The 19,036-nt window shown below is 59.4% G+C and overlaps 2 protein-coding genes across 6 annotated transcripts in view; one reads left to right on the top strand and one right to left on the bottom strand.

Annotated features, from left to right (window-relative positions):
• Positions 1–3,959: 3,959 nt before the first annotated feature.
• OTUB1 (OTU deubiquitinase, ubiquitin aldehyde binding 1) lies at positions 3,960–12,258 on the top strand. Its single transcript, XM_081064541.1, has 7 exons — positions 3,960–4,524; positions 6,103–6,164; positions 6,418–6,516; positions 10,315–10,433; positions 10,657–10,741; positions 10,859–11,053; positions 11,175–12,258. Exons 1-7 carry the CDS (start codon positions 4,467–4,469, stop codon positions 11,370–11,372), a joined length of 816 nt encoding a protein of 271 aa, XP_080920667.1. The 5' UTR covers positions 3,960–4,466; the 3' UTR covers positions 11,373–12,258.
• A 125-nt stretch (positions 12,259–12,383) lies between these two features.
• Positions 12,384–19,036, bottom strand: part of MACROD1 (mono-ADP ribosylhydrolase 1) — a 138,580-nt gene continuing 131,927 nt past the window's right edge. For 2 of the 5 annotated variants that reach the window (XM_081064506.1, XM_081064507.1), the window contains 7 exons: positions 14,201–14,317; positions 13,591–13,712; positions 13,446–13,476; positions 13,217–13,290; positions 12,788–12,869; positions 12,660–12,696; positions 12,385–12,516 (listed from right to left, as the gene is read on the bottom strand). In XM_081064506.1, coding sequence (XP_080920632.1) covers positions 12,692–12,696; positions 12,788–12,869; positions 13,217–13,290; positions 13,446–13,476; positions 13,591–13,712; positions 14,201–14,317 — 431 coding nt within the window. In that variant the 3' untranslated portion in view covers positions 12,385–12,516; positions 12,660–12,691. Of the gene's footprint in view, positions 12,517–12,659; positions 12,714–12,787; positions 12,870–13,216; positions 13,291–13,445; positions 13,477–13,590; positions 13,713–14,200; positions 14,318–19,036 lie in introns of all 5 variants that reach the window. The other 3 variants (XM_081064504.1, XM_081064505.1, XM_081064503.1) reach the window with 2 other exon arrangements.

The raw sequence follows: 19,036 nt of genomic DNA, 5'->3' as shown, positions 1-19,036 counted from the left end.
GATCTGAAGGACTGACCTGAGCCGGGCTGCGGTGCCGAGATCCACCTGTCACCTGCAGGTCCCTCAACAGCTCCCCTGTCTCTGGGGGAAGGGGCCTCACAGTTATCTCCTCCCACACAGTGGGGCCACTCCTGTTCCCTGCCTCACTCTGGGAGGCTTTGCTGTGGATACTAGCCGAGCAGAGCGCTCTAAGCTGCTTGGTCCTCGGCCGGCTCAGGTTGCTGTGGGCACAGGGCAGGCCATGGGGCTGTCCCCTAGCAAGAAAGTGTTACCGGAGAGGAGCTGTTTCTCTGGTAACTCCACTGCTTTGCCGAGGATTTCGATTGGGTATCCCTCATTTTTGTGCCCCTGGAATGCAGAGACAGTGGCCCCCTGTCCCAGGAGGACTGTTCATCCCTAAAGCTGTGTGTCTCAAGCCACCTCTTGCTTGATGGGAAGCCAGCGGCTACAGGCAGGTCCTTGAGAACCCTGGGCTGAGAAAGCCTCTCCCAGCCCAAAGCTCCTCCAGCACTTGCTCTCCCACAACCTGCTGGGCCCCGAAACACACGTGGACGTGGGCAGGGTTCATATACTTGGGGGTGGATGGCAAAGTTTAGGGTGCAAATGACCTGTCATGCTTGAACCCCATTCCCCCTTTGGTTCTCAGTATGGCCACTAGGCCTGAAACCTGGTCACCTTTTCAGTGTCCCTCTCATCCCCAAGCAAATCAGGGGCCCTGAGGCCATTCCCTGTAGAGGACATAAGGTTCTCTGTACTCCCTGACAGCATTTCTGTGTCTATGTGAGGGTGTCTGTTGGAACCTGAGTCTGGAGGGGTGGGCGTCCGCCAGCTGTGCACACTGGGTTGGGAGAAGCTGCAGTCATGGCAGATGCTGTAATATCAACAACAGTGGATTGGGTGGCAGGGGCCTGGGTTTGAGGCCTGGCCATTTACTGTATGACCTTGGGCAAGTCATTTAACCTCTGTGAGCCTTAGTTTTTATGATTATAAAATGGTATCAGAATAATGTCCCCCTGAAGATGTCCATGCTTTAACCCCTGGAACTTGTGAATAAGTCACCTTATATGGCAAAGGGGATTTTACAGATGTGATTAAAGTTAAGCATGTTGAAATGGGAGATTATCCGGTGGGACCCATGTACGCAGGAGTTTTTACGGTGGATGGAAGAAGACAGATCATGCACATCTCAGAAATGCCACCTGAGAAGGACTCCACCCGCCTGGGCTGGCTTTGTAGATGGAGAGAGTGGGCTGGGAGCCAAGGAATGCAGTGGCTTCTAGAATCTGGGAACAGACAGCCCTCAGTTTACAGCCAGCAAGAACATGGGGACCTCAGTCTTCCAGCTGCCAACAACCTGCATAATAAGTAGGAAGCAGATTCTGCCTGAGAAACTCTGGAAAGGAACACATCTGCACATACCTTGATTTTAGTCCCGTGGAAGCCATACCAGACCTCTGATCTCTGAACTGCGAAATTCCACATTTGTGTTGTTTGAAAGCCACTAGATTTGTGGTGATTTGTTTATGGCCGCAATAAGGGGAAGAATGCGTCATTGTCTTGGTGCAGCAAGGCTCACCCGGGAGGGGCTGGATCCTGAACAGACTTGAGGTGTTTTGGAATGTAGGGTATTTGCAGGACAGTGTGAGGAGAAGCATGGTGGCGGAGGCATGTCCCTTTGCCGCCTCTGCTTGCTTTTTGCCTTAGGTGACCTGCACCCTGGCTGCAAGTAGCCACCCAGCCAGCAGCGTGGAAGTACAGCCCTTGCCCAGCTCATTAGTCTGCCCTCTGCACCATCAGGATTTTGGAGCCAGTGGCCCGTGGACCATCATGGGTTCCTGCACTGGCAGCTCCAGACCTCCATTTGGGGCTCACCATGCACCCACTCTTCCCATGTGGGCAGCTGCCCGCCTCCCAGGCCAGCCTTGGGAAGGATCACTGAGCCCTCATTTTCGGCCCATCTTCGAGGGTTTCTTTTGGCCACGGACCTCCCTCCCCATGAAGACTGGCTGTCCCAGGGCCCAGGCCGTGTCCTTTTTGCTTGGCCCCCTCCCCTGAGAGGTAGAAGAGGTTGGGTGGGCCTGGAAGCCACGTGTGCCCTTTTGTAAACCCTCTGAGGCAGGGATTTTGTAGTCCCTGGGTCCTGGTATGGGGTCTCCTCTCCCTCTGCCTGACAGAATCTGATGGACGTGGATGTGGGTCGATCCAGACACATTCTGGGCCAGCAGGGCTGTGAGGAAGCATCTGTGGAAAATAAAGTAGGCTGCTGCCTGTCACCTCTGTGACTGTATCCAACAGCAGCCCCAGTGACAGTGCTGCCTGTTTCGTGACAGGCCTTGGCACCCAGGGACAGCAGCCAGAGGCTGTTTCTGGGTTGGCAAATTGGGAAACAGAGAAAAATCTGGAGATACACTGGTGATTCCTGACAAATGTGTAGTTGGGTTTTAGATGCTTTAGGATAGAAAATCACCCCCCCACCATGGTAAAAGGAACATTTACCATAGAATGAGGGTAAGAGAACTGTTATTAACCACCAAATAAATTGGCCTGGAAAAGAGTGGGGCAAAAGTTGGATACCCTGGTGTGGATTAAGAGCCACCTCTTCCCTCTAGCCATTTCCTGCCCATTCTGCCTGACGAGATGGGGAGGGCTGGGCAGCAGGCAGGAGAGAGGACTCTCATTACAGGCCCTTGATACAGGGTGCCGGTCTGCTCTTCAAGCCCCAAGGCCTTGGGAGGGAAGTGTTGGCGTTGGCAGCTTGGCTGTGGTCCAGCCCTGGACTACAATGGATTCCTCACTCTCCAGCGCAGCTGTGTTCCCTGTCCTGACCTTTAGTCCCAGCCCCAGCTCCCCCTGCACCCCTTCCCCCACCATGTGCTCCCTAGTTTAAGTAGGGGTGGGGGGTAGCGGTGGAGTTGTGGCTATTTTCAAAATTTTGAAAAGCCAAATAGAAATGTTCTTATCATCAAATATCTTAGCTCTTCATGTGGTAATAACAATTCTTTTCCACTGACTGAAGATCTGATTGGCATTTATAGATTTCATTGTTAGAAATCCAAAAAGGAATGAACAGTTGGTAGGCATGGGGTCAAAATAGGGTAGACCGTTTGCTTTCTTGAGTTTGGAAGAAACCCCAAGGCTCAAGGACCCAATAAAGAGTAATCTGTAGTTTCTGGGATACAGATTGACATTTGAAGCATTGCTGTGAGGCCACCACCGTGGGCTGTGTGGTGAGCCCAGGCACCAACTGCCCCTGCTCCAGGACTGGACGGAGCTCGCGAAAACCTTCGGTCACGTTGCACTCCTGTACAGGCACACGCTGGGATCTGACTGCCGCAGGCACAGCCTCCTCCGGTGCTAAACGACCAGTGCACTGTCACGAAAAAGGGCTTCCATAGTGAAAAGTCAAGAACTACAGACTCAGGTTGCAACCTCTCTAAATAATAGCATCTTTAGCATGCCAGGCCTTGCCACTTTCAAACCTATTTATTTTTAGATAATTCACAGGCAATTTAAACAGATTACACAGGAAGATCCCGTGTACCCTTCACCCAGTTTCCCCATTGGTAACATCTTGCGTCTTCCAAAATTACAGTAGAGCATATACTAGGATATTCATATAGTCAACATACAGAACGTTTCCATCTCCGTAAGGACGCGTCCTGTGTCCTTTTCACAATCACACCCACTTCCCTCCGGCCCCATCCTCTCAACCCCTGGCAACTACTAATGTGTTTTCCACTTTTATCAACTCTCTGCTTTTAAAAAGGCCGTGCTTTTCTCATAACCAGAAGTGCGCGGTGTCCCAAGTCAGATCCCGAGACTTTGCCCTTGACCCCGAGAGACGTGTTGTTCCTGCCGGAAGCAGGACACCACAGCCCGCCGGGGACCGAGGCCGGGGACCGAGGCCGGGGACCGAGGCCGGGGACCGAGGCCGGGGACCGAGGCCGGGGACCGAGGCCGGGGACCGAGGCCGGGGACCGAGGCCGGGGACCGAGGCCGGGGACCGAGGCCGGGGAGAGGGGCGCAGGTGTCCCGGGCTCCGGTCAGCCTGGTTCCCTGTCTCCTCGCTGCAGTCGCCTGCCGGGAGTTCTGGAGCCCGCCGCAGGAATGTTATCTTCCGTGGTTTTTATTTCACCTTCCTACTTATCTCAACACAGTCCGCGTTTCAAACCCCAGAGAAAAGAAAACTGAATTGGCTCCAGGAGGCTCTTAGCACCGGGAGCTGTGGGAGCCGCGGAGAGGGAGCTAATGGGGGGAGGGTGGGCGGCACGGCCGTGTCCCCCCACCTGGTCTGAACCCCTACGCCCGCCCGGGCCACAGGAACCGCGAGCCCCTCAGGTGACAACTTCCGAGGGGGACCCCGTTGCTACGGGCGTTGCCAAGGAGGGGCCACGAGGAGGGGCTCTCTTCCGGGAGGAGGGCAGCGGGTAACCCGGAAGCGGTCCACAGTGCGGCGCTGTTTAAAGATGGCGGCGGAGGAACCTCAGCAGCAGAAGCAGGAGCCGCTGGGCAGCGACTCTGAAGGTACTGACCGAGGGAGGGCCGTCCATCCTGGGCTAGCCGGGGCGGTGCCGGGCCTCCGGTTCCCGGGGGTGCTGGGGGCGGGGCGGTCGGGGGCGAAGCGCACGGACGGCCCCCTGCTCCCCCGCCGCCGCCTCCCCTCCCCCTCACAATGGAAGGAGCCCCCGCCGCGACCCCCGGCCGGGCGGGCGGGGCGGCCCCAGCCCGCGGCGCTTCCCCCGCGCGCGCTCCCGGGGCGGGGCCTGGGCGCCCCGCCCCCCGCCTGGCCCCTCGTCCCCGGGCTCCCGGGTCCCGAGCCCCGCCGTCCCCGTCCTTGCAGCCATGCCGAGGCCTAGGCCGGAGTTCGGCCGCCGTGTTCTCCAGAGCAGACCGCGCCCGGGAGGGCGTCGAGTTACTCTGGGCTGCAGAGCACAAAGGACCGGGCGGCCACTGGGGATGCTGCGGGCGGCCGGGGGTGTGAGCAGCCGCGGGTGTGCCCCACAAAGTGCGGCCTGTGTTTCCGTAGAGCCCCCTCTTCTGGCCTTGTAGCCCCTTTCCGCCTGTCTGGGCTTTGTTTCCTTAGACTTCTGAAGAGTTGGGCCTCTCAAAATGGTGCCACCTTCTCCTTTTTCACCCACGAGTTAGGCCCTGGGGACTGAGTAGGTCGTTTGGCTTGGAAGGACGGCCCCGTTGCAGGGCAGCGAAACGGGATCCGGGATGCTCAGGCCCCGGAGGCCCCGGAGGACTGGCCTTACAAGTCATTCAGCACCCCCCCCCCCCCCGTTCTAACAGCACACGTGAGGGACTGAGCACTGGGAGACCCAGGCCCCCAGAGCGGACTTGTTTGGGGTCACATAAGTTAAGAAAGAGCCAGGACCAGAATTCTGCCTCCTCGCCGGTGGCTGCGCACAGTGGGGTCCCTGCCCGGCTCACGGACGAACCCCTAACAGTATAGCTGCCCCCGGACCTTTCGAGGAGCGGAGGAACACGCTGGTATTGCCTCTGTTTAGGAGCGCGGCAGTTGTGAGTGAGGTGGTGGAGGAGAGGTATGGTGAGGAGCTCAGCCTGTGGCATTAGACCTGGGCTTGACCACAGGTCTTTCCTACTTGTGACCTTGGGCACATTCCTTCACCAGTCTGCAGTTGTTTGTATCTGTAAAATGGGCACCATGAAGAATGCCCAGGACAGTAGAAGGAGGAAGGGTGTGGTCAAGTAAAGTGGAGGCTCACAGGAAGCTCTCGTCCAGCTCAGGACTCCACGTCCTCATCTTACTTTCCCCAGGAGATCCCGCCCGGCCGCCTGGCCTGGAGCATTCCCAGACTGCTGGGCGGTGATGTTAGAAAGCCAAGGGGGATGGTATTAGAGCTGCAGGAGCTCACCTTGGGGGCAGTCACCTCTCCCCCTCATTTTAAAGATGAGGAAGCTAAGGCCTGGGAGGGAAAGGGACTTTGCCAAGATCACACAGTTGGGGTGGAGCAGGGTGTGAGCAGCATGCTTCCAGATTCTAAGCCTGCTCTCCTGGCTGCTCTTGTCTTCAGTCTGGCTGCCTGGAGTGGACATAGCCAGGGCCCACTGTAATCCTCGGTCTCTTTCTTCTTGCAGGTGTTAACTGCCTCGCTTATGATGAAGCCATCATGGCTCAGCAGGACCGTATTCAGCAAGAGGTGAGGTGCTGTGGTCATGGCCCTCTTGTGGGGACACATAGGCTGGGCCTGAGGCCTGTTGTTTATTTCTGCTTTGGAAGCGTTCTCCTCCAAGCTGTGCTAGATACTGGATGCCTTTGTGTGTGTGAGGGGGGAGGGGGGTCACTGTGCCACTGGGTGACTGCCCAGCACCCCTGGTTTAGGTGTTCTGGCTGTTAGGTGTGGGTCACGGCATCCACCTGCCAGAGCATGATGGCTTCCCTCCCCTCTGCAGATTGCCGTCCAGAACCCTCTGGTCTCGGAGCGGCTGGAGCTCTCGGTACTGTACAAGGAATATGCTGAGGATGACAACATCTATCAACAGAAGATCAAGGTGGGAGCCTGGCCGAGGGGCCCGGAAGAGGCCTGGGGGCAGGAGCAGGAGCTTGCCTGCCTCAGACCTGCTCCTTGCTGGGCTGGCCTCATGGAGGGGAGGGTGTTGGGGAGCCCTCTGGTTGCTGGTTCTTAAGTGTGCAAACTCTGGAATCAAAAGACCTCGGTTCACACGGCAGCGTTATCCTTGGCAGATCCTTCAGTGTCTCTGAGCTGTGGGGTCCTTAGCTATAGAATCAGGATGATGAAAGAATGGGCCCGTGGTTGTTGAGCGTGGTGGTGAGGTTGAGAGAGATGAAGGCTGTGGAGCCTGGAGCTGACACCTTGGGGGTGATCACCTCTGCTCAGTGCTCACTTTGGGGCTGAATGGGCTGGGGCTGTGTGGGGCCGGAGGGTTGTGGCAGGGGAGTGTCTCTCAGCCTGCCTCTGGGATCTTTGTGGAGAGGAGGCAGCAGCAGGGAAGGGGGCCTACAGACCTTTGTGCCAGGCCCTGCTGCATTTACAAACAGGTAAGTCCCTTATCCACTCACTTTCTGCTCTGTGAGCTGGCAGATGGAAATGTGACGGTGGATATATGTAAATAGTAGCCATTGGCACAGCCTGGGGTTTAGTAAATGTTACTCCTCCCTTCTCCCCTGAAAGAGCAGAGATGCTTGGAACCTTCCATCTGAAAGGAGGGGCCTTTGGGCTATCCATGTCGGGTTAGGCAGGTAACCCAGGTGATTAAAGGTGGTCAGGTGGTGAACAGCGGGCATCAGCCAGTAGCAGGAAGTGGAAGCACCCAGGGCAAGTGGGAGTGTCCATGCCTGTTACCCATTGTTGCCAGATCTGTTTTTCCAAGACAAGCCAGAAATTATTTTGATGAGAAATCTCCAGACTCCTAACAGTTGGCAGCTAGTTCAAATTGCAAATGTCGTGTGGATCAAACAACACACCTGTAGGCCAGATCAGCTGTGTGTGGCTTGTGGTATACTCGGACCCTTTGTTCAGGGTGTTTGTGATTTACCCAGGAGGCCTGTGGGAGATGAAGGCACTGACTCTGGAGCCTGACAGACCTGGGTTTGAGTCATGGCTTCACCACTTCCAGCTGTGTGATCTCGGGCGACACTGAGCTTCTTGGAGCCTGCGCTCGCTCATCTGGGTGGAGAGGTCTCTGCCTTACAGGGCGAGTGTGAGGTGTGAAGGAGACGGCGGTGGTCAGGTGTGGAGTTCAGTGCACAGCGCTCAGCCAGGGCTTAGGAAGGTGTGGGTCCTCCTCCCCATGGGCTGGGTTAGCGGACTGGGGCCTCCTTACCCGTCACACTTAGACCACCCTGCTGAAATCGACAGGGAGACCGCTTGGGTTCTTCCCATCGAGTCATTCTGTCTGCGCAGGAGGTCTGACACCCCCACTCTGCTGTGCCTGAGCCCCTTTGCTCCCGGGGAGGAGCCTCAGCCTCAATGGCAGAGCCCAAGCAGAGCTGGGTGACGGTGAGATGGGCCCCTCGAGGATTAATGGCCATGCCCTCAGCAGAGAGCCTGGCACAGTTAAGTGCTCAGAAGGATCCTAGCAGCTATGGTAACCGCAGTGGGTTGGGCTCTTCAGTGGTAGGCGTGTGAGCTATTGATCTAACAGGTAGGAGCACATATTGTGGGCCAGGCGATGACCCCAGGACAAACTCCTGCCCTCCTGAGGCTTACAGTTCCTGCTGGACAGACAGTGAGCTGGGGGTCACTAAAATGTCTGTGTCAGAGGTGCTGGGGGCTGTGGGGAAAGGGACGCGGGGCAATGAGCTAGGGAATGTGAGGGTTTGCAGTTCTAAGTAGGGGTTCAGCGAAGCGCTTGCTGAGAAGGTGTTGGAGTGATGAACAGACAGGCATGGGAGTGGGGTGTGTCCCTGGGGCCGAGCAGTGCCCGAGGTCTGGGTTGGGGTGCAACCCAGTGTGACTAGGAGATGGGGGGCTGCGGCCAGAGAAAGGCCTTGGAGGGAGATGAGTGTCAGCAGGTCTCTTGGGTTGTTCTGGGTAAGAACAGACTGAACAGAGGCAGGGAGAGCTGAGTGGGAGCTTTGCACTGAGACCAGGAGGCGGCGGGCGCGGCTGAGACCTGGTGGCAGAGTGAAGCGGTGAGAAGCGCTTGGTGCTGGGGGTACTGAAGATGGAGCCGGAAGGGTCTGCATTGGGAGGGAGAAGTCAGAAGTGACTGTGACCTTTTGGCTTGAACAGCTGGGAGGTGGACGCAGTTGACTGAGCGAAGGCTGAGGGCAGGTGCGCGGCGGTCAGGACCTGCTGTGTCAGGCAGAGTGGACGGTGGGCGAGGCGCTTGGCGTGAGTTGCAGTTGGAGTTCAGCGCTGAGATGGGGCGGGCGAAGAGTTACATTTAGGGCCATTTAAATCCCAAGACTGGTGACATCAGAGCGAGTATAGTTAACAAGCGGAAGCTGTCCCAGGCCATCTATGTGACAGCCACTGTGGATGGACATGTGTTATGACCGTCTTCTGGCAGGTGACACTGTGTGTCTTGAGGAAGGGTGCTGTGTGGTTTGGCGGCGGCTCTGACCTTCACAGGTTAGAGAGATGAAGAATGGCAGTGAGGTAGGAGGACGACCAGGAGAGGATGGGTGTGCGAGCCACGTGGAGGTGGCGTCCTGCGGTGGGTGGCTTCAAAGGATGGTGGTGTCACAGGGTGGGTGGCGTCACCGTGCCTGGAGGCTGCCGAGGGCCAGTCTGGGGAGGAGTGGGTTTGCCCCTCGGACTTAGGCGGGCGTCCGCGACCTTGACTAGAGGAAAAGCCTGCTTAGATTCCGTTCTCAGGAGAAGAGAAATGGAGGCAGTGGACACAGCTTCGTGACTAGTTCTGCCCTAAAGGAGAGCAGAGAAATTGGGTAGTAACTGGGAAGGACTTCATGTGAAGCAAAGGACTTTTTTAAAGCGAGAATGAGCTTTGTGTTTATATGCTGATGGGTCTCAACCAGTAGCGAGAGGAAAACTGATGACGCAGGAAGAGGCGGAAGACGTCATGGAACAATGTCCTTGAGCCCGAAGGTGGGGACTGGCTCTGGCAGCAGCCTTGGACCCTCCGAGGGTCAGCAGAAAAGGCCGAGGGTGGATGTGCGGGTGGTGGCCGAGGGGTTCTCAGTGAAAATATTTGGAAAGGAAGCAAGGCCATCGGGAAGAAGGGTGGGCTTTAAAGAGAATGGAGAAGGTGAGAAGTAGATGTCGGAGCAGGGGAGGGTGCCCAGGCCAGGCAGCACTAATGGCCCACTCGTGTGGGTGGGTTTGACAGAAGAAATTCCGTGGAGTTTGGGGAGGAAACCAGAAAAGGTCACACAGAAATGGTACCTGTGAGGGAGGTAGCTCTGAGGAGGCTGTTCCCCGCCCTGGGCTGCGGAGTGGAGCCCGTCCCGCACCCCCACCTTGACCAGTTCGCCCTGGCCTTGCGTGATTTGAGGACTGTTCACTGGAAAAGCTGCACTGGTCAAGGACTGACTCACTCGCCCGTTTCTATGAGGAGACAGCCCTGCAGGCCCGGGCCCTGTGTTGGATCCTGGAGGTAGACACGGCGGTCGGGCTATGACTGCTTCGGTGACCTGGGAAGCCAGTGCGTCCCCCAGGGTTTCCTGAGGCTTTTGCGGCTCTCGGCAGTGGGTCACGAAGTGACACCCATCCCCAGAATTAGCAGCCAAGGATGGCAGGTGGCTGCTTGGAGCTCATCTCAGTTGCCAGTGCTGTGGTGTGGCCTTCAGGGGGCCTCCTTGTCCTGCCTGGTTCTGGCCTGATGTTGACAGCACGGGGTGGGGTGGGGGCTACCTCTCTGCAGGACCTCCACAAAAAGTACTCCTACATCCGCAAGACCAGGCCCGATGGGAACTGCTTCTATCGAGCCTTCGGCTTCTCCCACTTGGAGGCGCTGCTGGAAGACAGCAAGGAGTTGCAGAGGTGAGGAGGGTGGGTGCTTGGCACTGACGGACTTGGACCACGGTCCCATGAAGGGCTTGGGCTCCCTCCTCCCCCAGCCGAGGCCGTTGGTAGGCTGGGTTGCTGCTGGGGACTTCCCTTCTGAACTGGGGGTAAGGGCCATCCTGGTCTGACGCTGGCCTCTGGGCGCCTGCTCTGCTGGCTGAGGAGCCCACGCTGGCCTCCCTTTCTCTCCCACCGCCAGGTTCAAGGCTGTGTCTGCCAAGAGCAAAGAGGACCTGGTGTCCCAGGGCTTTACCGAGTTCACAATTGAGGATTTCCATAACACGGTGAGCCTAGCCGTCCCTGCCCTGCCACCCGCTAGGCCTGGGTGGAGGGTGTGTGGCCTGGCATGGCGGGTGGCCCCTGCTCCTCCGTCATCTTGCCCTCTGTCCCCCTGGTGGCAGTTCATGGACCTGATTGAGCAGGTGGAGAAGCAGATCTCAGTAGCCGACCTGCTGGCCTCCTTCAATGACCAGAGCACCTCGGACTACTTGGTGGTCTACCTGCGGCTGCTCACCTCCGGCTACCTGCAGCGGGAGAGCAAGTTCTTCGAGCATTTCATCGAGGGTGGACGGACTGTCAAGGAGTTCTGCCAGCAGGTACCGCCTCGCCCTACTTCTCAGACCGGGGGTCCCCGCTTTTCTCTCCTGTCGTTGGGGAGCCCGAGGGCTGCGGGAGGAGGTGCTGAGACCCAGGCCCTGACGTGGACCTGTGCTGCAGGAGGTGGAGCCCATGTGCAAGGAGAGCGACCATATCCACATCATCGCGCTGGCCCAGGCTCTCAGCGTGTCCATCCAGGTGGAGTACATGGACCGCGGCGAGGGTGGCACCACCAACCCGCATGTCTTCCCCGAGGGCTCTGAGCCCAAGGTCTACCTTCTCTACCGGCCTGGACACTACGACATCCTCTACAAATAGGGCTGGCCCCGGCCGCCGCTGCCCTGCTGCCTCCCCTCTGCCAGGCGCTAGACATGTACAGAGGTTTTTGTGTGGTTGTAAATGGTCATATTTCACTCCCTCTTCCCTGTCACACAACCTTCCATGTTTTATTAAAAGGGGATGCTGGTGGTAAGCCGCGTGTGCGTGTCCCTGCTCTGCTGCTGCCCACCTGGCTGCTATGTGTCTGGCTGTCCCCCTTCCCTCCCAGGTGGGTTCCTCTCGGCCTTTCGCCTGTCCGACACCCAAGCTCCCTACCAGCAGCAGTTTTGAGGGGCCAGGCCTCTTGGGGCCCACTCCTGGTTATTGGGTTCTGCTTCCTTCACTCCTCCCCCCTTTCCTCCTTAGCTGGCCCCGGGGTTTCCATGGAAATTTGGAAGTTCCTTGGGGATTGGCCCAGGGACCCAGGACCATCAAGGCTTCAAGCTGCTCCCTCATAGGCCCCACCGCCATCCTGCTTTCATGGCCAGGGCCCCAGATCCCAGCTGCCTGCCCTCCTGGCCTTGGAGTCCTGGGTGGAGAGGGCGGCCATGATGTGGGGCCTGCTCAGGGCAGGTGGAGGAGCTAGGACGTCCCCGGTGCATCCCAGGCGGCCCCAGTCTGGTGGGGAGGGGCAGCTTTCAAGCCTGTGCTTGGTCCAGTCCCCAGGTCCCGGCAGGGCTTGCCAGGCCGCCATCCCCCTACCCACCCCAGGACCCCTGCCTGTGCCTGCTTTGCACCCCCTTTGCTTGGGTCGCGGTGTCTGCATTGCCTGCCTTTTTGCTTTCACCTCCTTTCCTCCCCCACCCTAGCACATGTGGGAGCTGGGCCCCCAGGCTGTGAGCTCCTTGGGGGCAGGCCCTTAATAAATGTGAAGTGCTGCTGCCCACCTCTGCCGTCTGGCCAGTGCCTCCCTCACCCGGCTCACAGAGCCCTCGCCAGCCTCTGACCAAAGCACCTGCCCACCCACTGGGCTGCCTCCCTCAGCCCAGCCAAAGCTCGGACAGCAGGAGCTGCAACAAAGGTGGTCTTTATTAGGCTCCTGGGGGAGGGGCTGAGGGCAGGACGGGGCAGCCAGGCCCAGGCACAGCTGCAGGCTTCGAGACCTTTCAGAGCTGGGAGCGAGGTCTGGCAGGCCCCGGCAAGTCTGCGGGCAGAGCAGAGGTCAGAGGAAGTGGTGGGCTGTGGGCTTCCCGGGGCCTCCCAGGCTGCCGCCATGCGTGGGGGTGAGCACCGAGGGCGAGCGGGTGTGTTAGTGGGCAGTCACACAGCGGGCCAGGCCCTGCTTACCAGTCCTGGACAGGGTGGGCGGTGGGGTGCAGTCAGGCTGGAAGGCAGAGGACACTGAGAACCTGGCGCAGGGTGGGTGGGGAGGGGCAGGGGCTGGCCGGGGTGCCGACACCACAGCAGGTACATACCCACGGGGAAGTAGTGGGGGAGCCGCTGCAGGTAGATGTTTTCGTCCTTCTCCAGGAACACACAGATGATCAGCCGGTCCACCTGCACCAGGGCCTGCTCAGTTTGAGCGGGAGCCACCCTCTCCCGGGTGGGTCCAGATCTTATTACTGCCCCTGGTCCTGCAGGGTCACCTGCCTTGGCCTTGGGACGTCCCTGAGCTTAGAGCTTAGAGCTAGGCTTTACGGGAGGGCTGCATTGTATGCGCAGGAAAGGAAACTGGCCAAGGGAAGGAGAGGGGATGCAGGGAAGGCTGGCATGGCCAGAGACCCTTGGGCCAGGTACTCTGCACCCTTGCTCTTAGAAATGACTGATGGGGGCTGGTCAGCGGGGCCGGAATGCACCCCACTACCCCACCCCGTCCAGTCCCCTCGACTGGGCACGGGTCTCACCTTGTCCTTGTGCTGCTCCAGCCACTCGCGCAGCGCGGTCAGCACTACCTCGGCCGCCGCCTCGTTGGGGTAGCCTGGGGACCCGGAGAGAATAAGTCCGGGCTCTGGCCCGCCCCCTCGCGGCTCCGCGAATTGCCAAGCTCCCACTCCACGGCCCCTCCCCGCTCCGCCCCTCCCCGTGTCTAGGCCCGCCCACTCCGCCCTTCCTCCTTTCGAGGACCCCACTCACCAAACACACCAGTGGAGATGCAGGGGAACGCCTGGGAGGGGGTGGAGGGGAGAGGGGATGGGGACAGCGTCACTTTCCGCCCCGTCCTCCCTCCGGGCCGTCAACCCCGGCTCCAGGCCTCTCGCCCCGCCCCCGGTGCTCTCACCGCCGAGCGGAGCCGGTGCTCCAGCAACAGGTCGAGGCTGCTCAGGTAGCAGCTGCGGAGCTCGGTAGCCTGGCTGGTGCTGGGCTCTCCGTGGGCAATGGGCCCCACCGTATGGATGACATCTGCAGGAGACGACGGGGTCAGGCCGGCCGGAGTCTCCCTGCGGTCCTCGGCTCTCCCCCTGCCGGCCTGGGCCCTGGAGGGGACAGGAAACGGGCCTTCTACCCCCCAAGTTCCGAGACTCCCCAGAGGAGGACTCCACCCATGTGGGTACACAGGTGTGCCCTGGAGCCCAAACCCACACCTCGATAGACACGGGCAGGCCCGCGCTGGGCTACTCCCCATATCCGTGTGCAACAGGTGCGCGAAGCCCCGCCCCCTCCGCTCGCCCCTCCCCTTTTAGGTCCTCGTCCTTCCCCAGCCTCCACGCATCCCGCCTTCACCTGTTTCCTGGGGTGTACGAGGAGGGGCCAGATCATGGAACTTACGGCTAAGAAGTGCCCCCTGAGGAGGCCCCCAGCAATTCTGTGGGGGTCTCATCATTAACCTCCCCAAATGACACAAAACGCCCTGTCTGCTCCCCACAGAGCTAGGGGATGACGGGACTCACACTTAGCCGGCAGCCGATAGCCGCCAGTGATCTTGGCCTTGCCGGTCTCGCAGTTCTGCAGGGTCCGGCACTCGTCGGTGAGCAGGGGCCCGGCGGCCCGGTGAATGCAGCCGTCCACTGCAGAGGAGGGGCAGTGAGCCATGGGCTCCCCGCGTTCCGCCCGAGCCCATATTACAGAGGAGAAGGCTGATGCCCACGACTGAATGGTCCCAGTCCCCTCGGCTGTGTGGGACTCACCCGGCAACACGCCTTTCTCCCGCGGCCTCCAGCCGCTCGCGTCACCACCTCCCCACATTGTTTCCCATCTGGGGAACCTGTCTCCTCCAGGACACAGAGGGGCCGCCGCGGACCCCGACGGGAAGAGACGCGGGGAGGCCGGCAGGGGGCGCGCCCAGCCCGCCCTGCTCTTTGCGGGCTGCGAGACCGGGGCACTGCAGGGCAGGGGCCTCCTGGACGCGGAGGTCTCAGGGAGGCGGGAACCGACACCCGCACCCGGCCTGGGGGAAGTTCGTCCTCTGGACTCCGCTGGGGTATGCCAGCCGACCCACGCACCCAATCCCAAGGCCGACCTCCCTAGGCGAGGCCCCTCGTGGCCGCGCAAGCTCTAGGATCCACTTTACAGATGAGGAAATTGAGGCCACTTAGTTACAAGAGGCAAATTGAGTCGGGCCTTGAGTCTGGTCTTCCAGCCTCTTCCCTGCGCCAAGGCGGGGAGGTGGGCGGGCGGGCTCTGGCTGCACAGGAGTCTCGGGTCTCCTTAATGAGCCGCCTCGTTAGTGAATCTGGCTTAATTGGGGCCGGGCCTGGGCTTGTTGATTCGAAGGTGGCTCCGGGACCATATCAGAGACCCTGGGGACCTGAGCCCAGGTAAACAACTCGGGCGCTGTGGGAGGCGTGGAGGAGATGCTCCTTCAACTCCATCTTGCCCTGGTGCCAAAGCCTGAGAGGCCCCTGCTGGAGAGGCGGTCTGGGCCTCAGGCAGGCCTGGGTCAAATCCCAGCTCCTCCCTTATCGCCTGTGACAATGGGGCACGTTGGCAAGTCCTTTCCCTTCTCAGAGTGCCTTATCTGGAAAATAGGGACAGTGATCCCTCCTCAGGGGTGGAGTTGGTATGCTGGCCAGGAGAAAGTGACCCACCTCTGGTAGTTCCCCAGCTCCCACTGCACCCCAGGCCTGTGCCAGGAGCTCCATGGGCACCAGCTGCTGGGTGCTCACAATGCTGGGCAGCAGGAAACGACCACCATTTCTCCATTTTACAGATGTGCAAACTGAGGCCCTTCTTCCTCCATCACAGCCCCATCCCCAACATCTTGGCACAGGTCCAGGGACACCAGCTGGACTCTCCTGTCTTCTTTCGTACCCTGTGGGGCCCAATTAAACCTAATTTTGTGACTTCACTTGGAGCTAGCACCAGGCGATTTCCCAGTTTCCCATGGGCGGGGGTGGAGGGGTAAAGGAGTTGGGAGAACCCTGCTAGAGGCTCTGGGACTGGGTCCCCACCCCCTCCTCTCCAGTGCAGGGATAAGGGCAGCTATAGCCCATGGGAGAGTGTCCCGGCCTAGAGAGTGCCACGTCCATGTGCAGGGTATCTGCTCTGGGTGGGGGTGCCAGGTGACCACCCAGCACAGTGTGCAACAGCCGGGGCTGTGGAGCTGGGCAGTCTAGGTTCAAATCCCAGTCCCACCAGTCACAGATGTGTGACCCAGGGCACATCACATATCTCTCTGGACCTCAACTGCCCTATCTGTAAAATGGGATAATAGTAGATAGCCATCTCATACGGCTATTGGAAGGATTAGGTCTGTTCATTCCTGAAAGGTGCTTACACCTGTGCCCAGCATGAGTGAAGGCCATGTGAGTGTTAGTTGTCATTTTATTAGTGTGACAGTCTGGGCATGTGCCTGGTGTGAGTACACCCAAGCACGTGTTGGGAGGCCGGTGTTCAGGCAAGGTGTGCTCAGGGTGTTCAGGATGTATGGGGATGAGCACAGGGGGGGTCTGAGCTGGCTCTCCTGGGGGCCTCCCAGCCCTGTCCCAGTGGTGTCAGCCACTTGGCACCCAGCTGCCGGCCATCTCCCGGTGTTGTCTGCCCTGCAGGTGACCTCGGCCCAAGGGGGGAACATGTGGAAGTGGAGCTCACTGAGATTTGTGTTTCAGGGAGTTAATATTTCCTGCAGAACTGGATAGGCCTGCAACCAGGCTTTTGGGGCTGACCTGGGGGCATGAGGTGGGAGTAGTAGGGAGGAACTGGAGCTGGCAGAGGCCGGGGCTGGAAACCCCCCAAGCAGCGTCCAGAACAGGACCAGGCCCTGTGACCACTGTGCAGTTCCCCCAAAACAGAGCTGAGGGACGGGCTCTGGGCACCAGCCTGGCCTGGCAGCCAGGGTTTTAGCAGCCTGGCCCCTCTTGCCTGCTCCCTCCCTGTCCACACACCAGCCTTGTTGCTCTCCCACCTCTCAGTGCCAGAGGGACCTCCCAGCTCTGATGCTTTAGCCAGAGGCCAAAGGGGCCGCCCTTCCTCTGTTCACACAACCATACCAGCAGCTCCCCTGGCTCTGACCCCAGGCTCTGTCCTGGGCTCATGTTAGGCTAAGCTAAGCCTTAGAGACTCAAGGAGGAGGCTTCTTTTGGCTCCATCCAAGAAAAGGATGATTCCCCTCCCCACCTAACCCTGGGCTGCCTGGGGGGAGGGTGGTGTCCCCAGTTCACATCAGTTAACCCTCAGTTCCTTTCCGGGACCCTTCCGTCACACCCAAACAAACATCAAACCTCCAACTTAACCCCCACCCACCCTGGCCAGCAGAAAACCTGGGGAGACCGAGCCATGAGGGGGGCGGGGCTGTCCTCAGAGCCTGTCCAGCAGGTCAAGGCTGGGTCCTTCCTCCCCCTGAAGACCGCCCAAGGCTCACGCTGCCTCGACCCTCACCGCTGAGCTCCGGGAGCTGGCTCCTGCATTTTGGCCTCTTACTGAGAACCTACCAGGTGCCGAGCAGTTTCCATCCACCCTCTTGTTTGAGGCTCACAGACACCTAGGAGGTGCTGTTATTTTTCCTGCTTTAGAGAAGTTGAGGCACAGAAAGGATGAGAAACTTGCCCAAAGTCACACAGCTGGGCCACTCTGCATCCTATAGGACACTGAAAGGGCCTGTTTCTCCCCACCCCACCCTTCTTCCCGCCCTGGCTGTCTGGCTCCCGCTTGCCCTCCTCACCCGCTCTGGGAAGATGCTGTTTATACCTCACTGCCAGCTCCTGCAGCCTGGCTCCTGTCCCCCTCCCCATGTCAACACTTCCCCCTCCCAACAGAGGGACTGCTTTGGGGACCTCTCCTTGCTAAGAGTTCTGGGGCCACTCTTGCTTGACTCTCCAGCTGCGTCCACAGGCTGACCGCTAGCTACCTCCACCCAGCATGGCTGCCTTGGAGACCCTCTGTCCTGGTCCTCTTGCCACCCTATGTCTTCTGCCTCCTTCCTGAGCTCCTCAGATGCTGCTGTATGGGAGTCCTGTCTGCCCTCTCTGCTCCAGCCCTGACCCTCCTGGGCCTACTCACCCCTGCAAATGAGCGCCGCGCCCCTGCTCGGGAGCCCACCAGCCCTCCTGCCAACAGCGTGGCCTCACACCCCACAGGCAGCTTCCAGGGCTTCAGCTCACAGCCAGCCCCTCGCATGTCCAGGTCAGGAAGGACACCAGGGAGGGCAGAGCCAGCAGAGGTGGACACAGGCAGGCTCCTGTGGGGGCCATTTGCCAAGGCGCTTAGGATATGTTGGCCGCTATTTAGGGTGCTGTAATATTCATGAAGGGAAGATTAGATATTTAAATTTATTCAGCAATAAATGCATCTCAGTGGGAGAGCATTCCTCATGCTAAACAAACAAGCAAGCAGGGCCTAATTAATTATTTACAGGAACAGGAGGAGGCCTATGGCCTGGGGGAGAGGGGGCAGCTGTGCCCCACCAGAGGGCAGGAGACCCTGACGGGCCCTGGGCCTGCCCGTCCATCTTCCCCATTCCCTCGTTCTCCCTCCACTGTCCGGTGGGTCTGGCCCCTGTGTGCCCCTTCTAGGATTTCTCTTCCTAGAAATTCTGCCTATAAGCTTGCTGGTAGCTTTGGATAAGTCACTTAACCTCTCTGAGCCTCAGAGTTGTGGGGAGGACTGAGATGCTGAGAGGCGGCAGGGGGTGGGGGCAGGAGGAATGGAAGGCCAGGGTGATTTAGTAACTTGTCCACCATCTCCAGTTCGAGGACAGCAGAAACAAAAAGCAGCTTCAGCAGCCCGCGTCGCCGGAACAGGGATGCGAGTTCCTGGAGGCAAAGCCCCTTTCAGCAGGTGCGGGTGGTGAGGCCTGAGCAGGCCTCCCCCTCCCCTGCTCTTCCCAGGCTCCTGACAGCCCCGGAACAGGGGAGGGAGAGGATGGGCCTGCGGGCCCCCTTGTGGGGGGTGCGCCTCTGACTGAGCTTGCTGGGGCTGTGAGGGCTTGGCTCCCGGTGACAGAGCAGACCCAGCCCAGTGAGACCCAAGTGCCCTCCCCCAGTCCCTCCACCCTTTCGCCGTGTCACTTCACCTCTCTGCACCTCAGTTTACTCATCGGTACAGATCAGTGACAGCACCTCCCTCCAGGGCTGGCATAGTGTTCAGTGAAACACTGCCCCAAAGTACCCTGCACTTTATCACACGTCACCCCGTTTTATAGATGGGGACACCAAGGCCCCGCCATAGACTGTAGACAGAAGACTACTGTGCCCCTCATGCTCTGGGGCCTCCTTTACCAGAGGGAGGGGCTGCACTACTTGGGGGAGATGTCCCCAAAAAAGCCCTGGGCGTGAGCGGGAGGTGTCGGG

This window comes from Rhinolophus hipposideros (assembly GCF_964194185.1).
Source record: "Rhinolophus hipposideros genome assembly, chromosome: 10".
NCBI lineage: Eukaryota > Metazoa > Chordata > Mammalia > Chiroptera > Rhinolophidae > Rhinolophus > Rhinolophus hipposideros.
The sequence above is the reverse complement of the archived record's forward strand: the minus strand, read 5'-3'. Positions and strand labels throughout refer to the sequence as shown.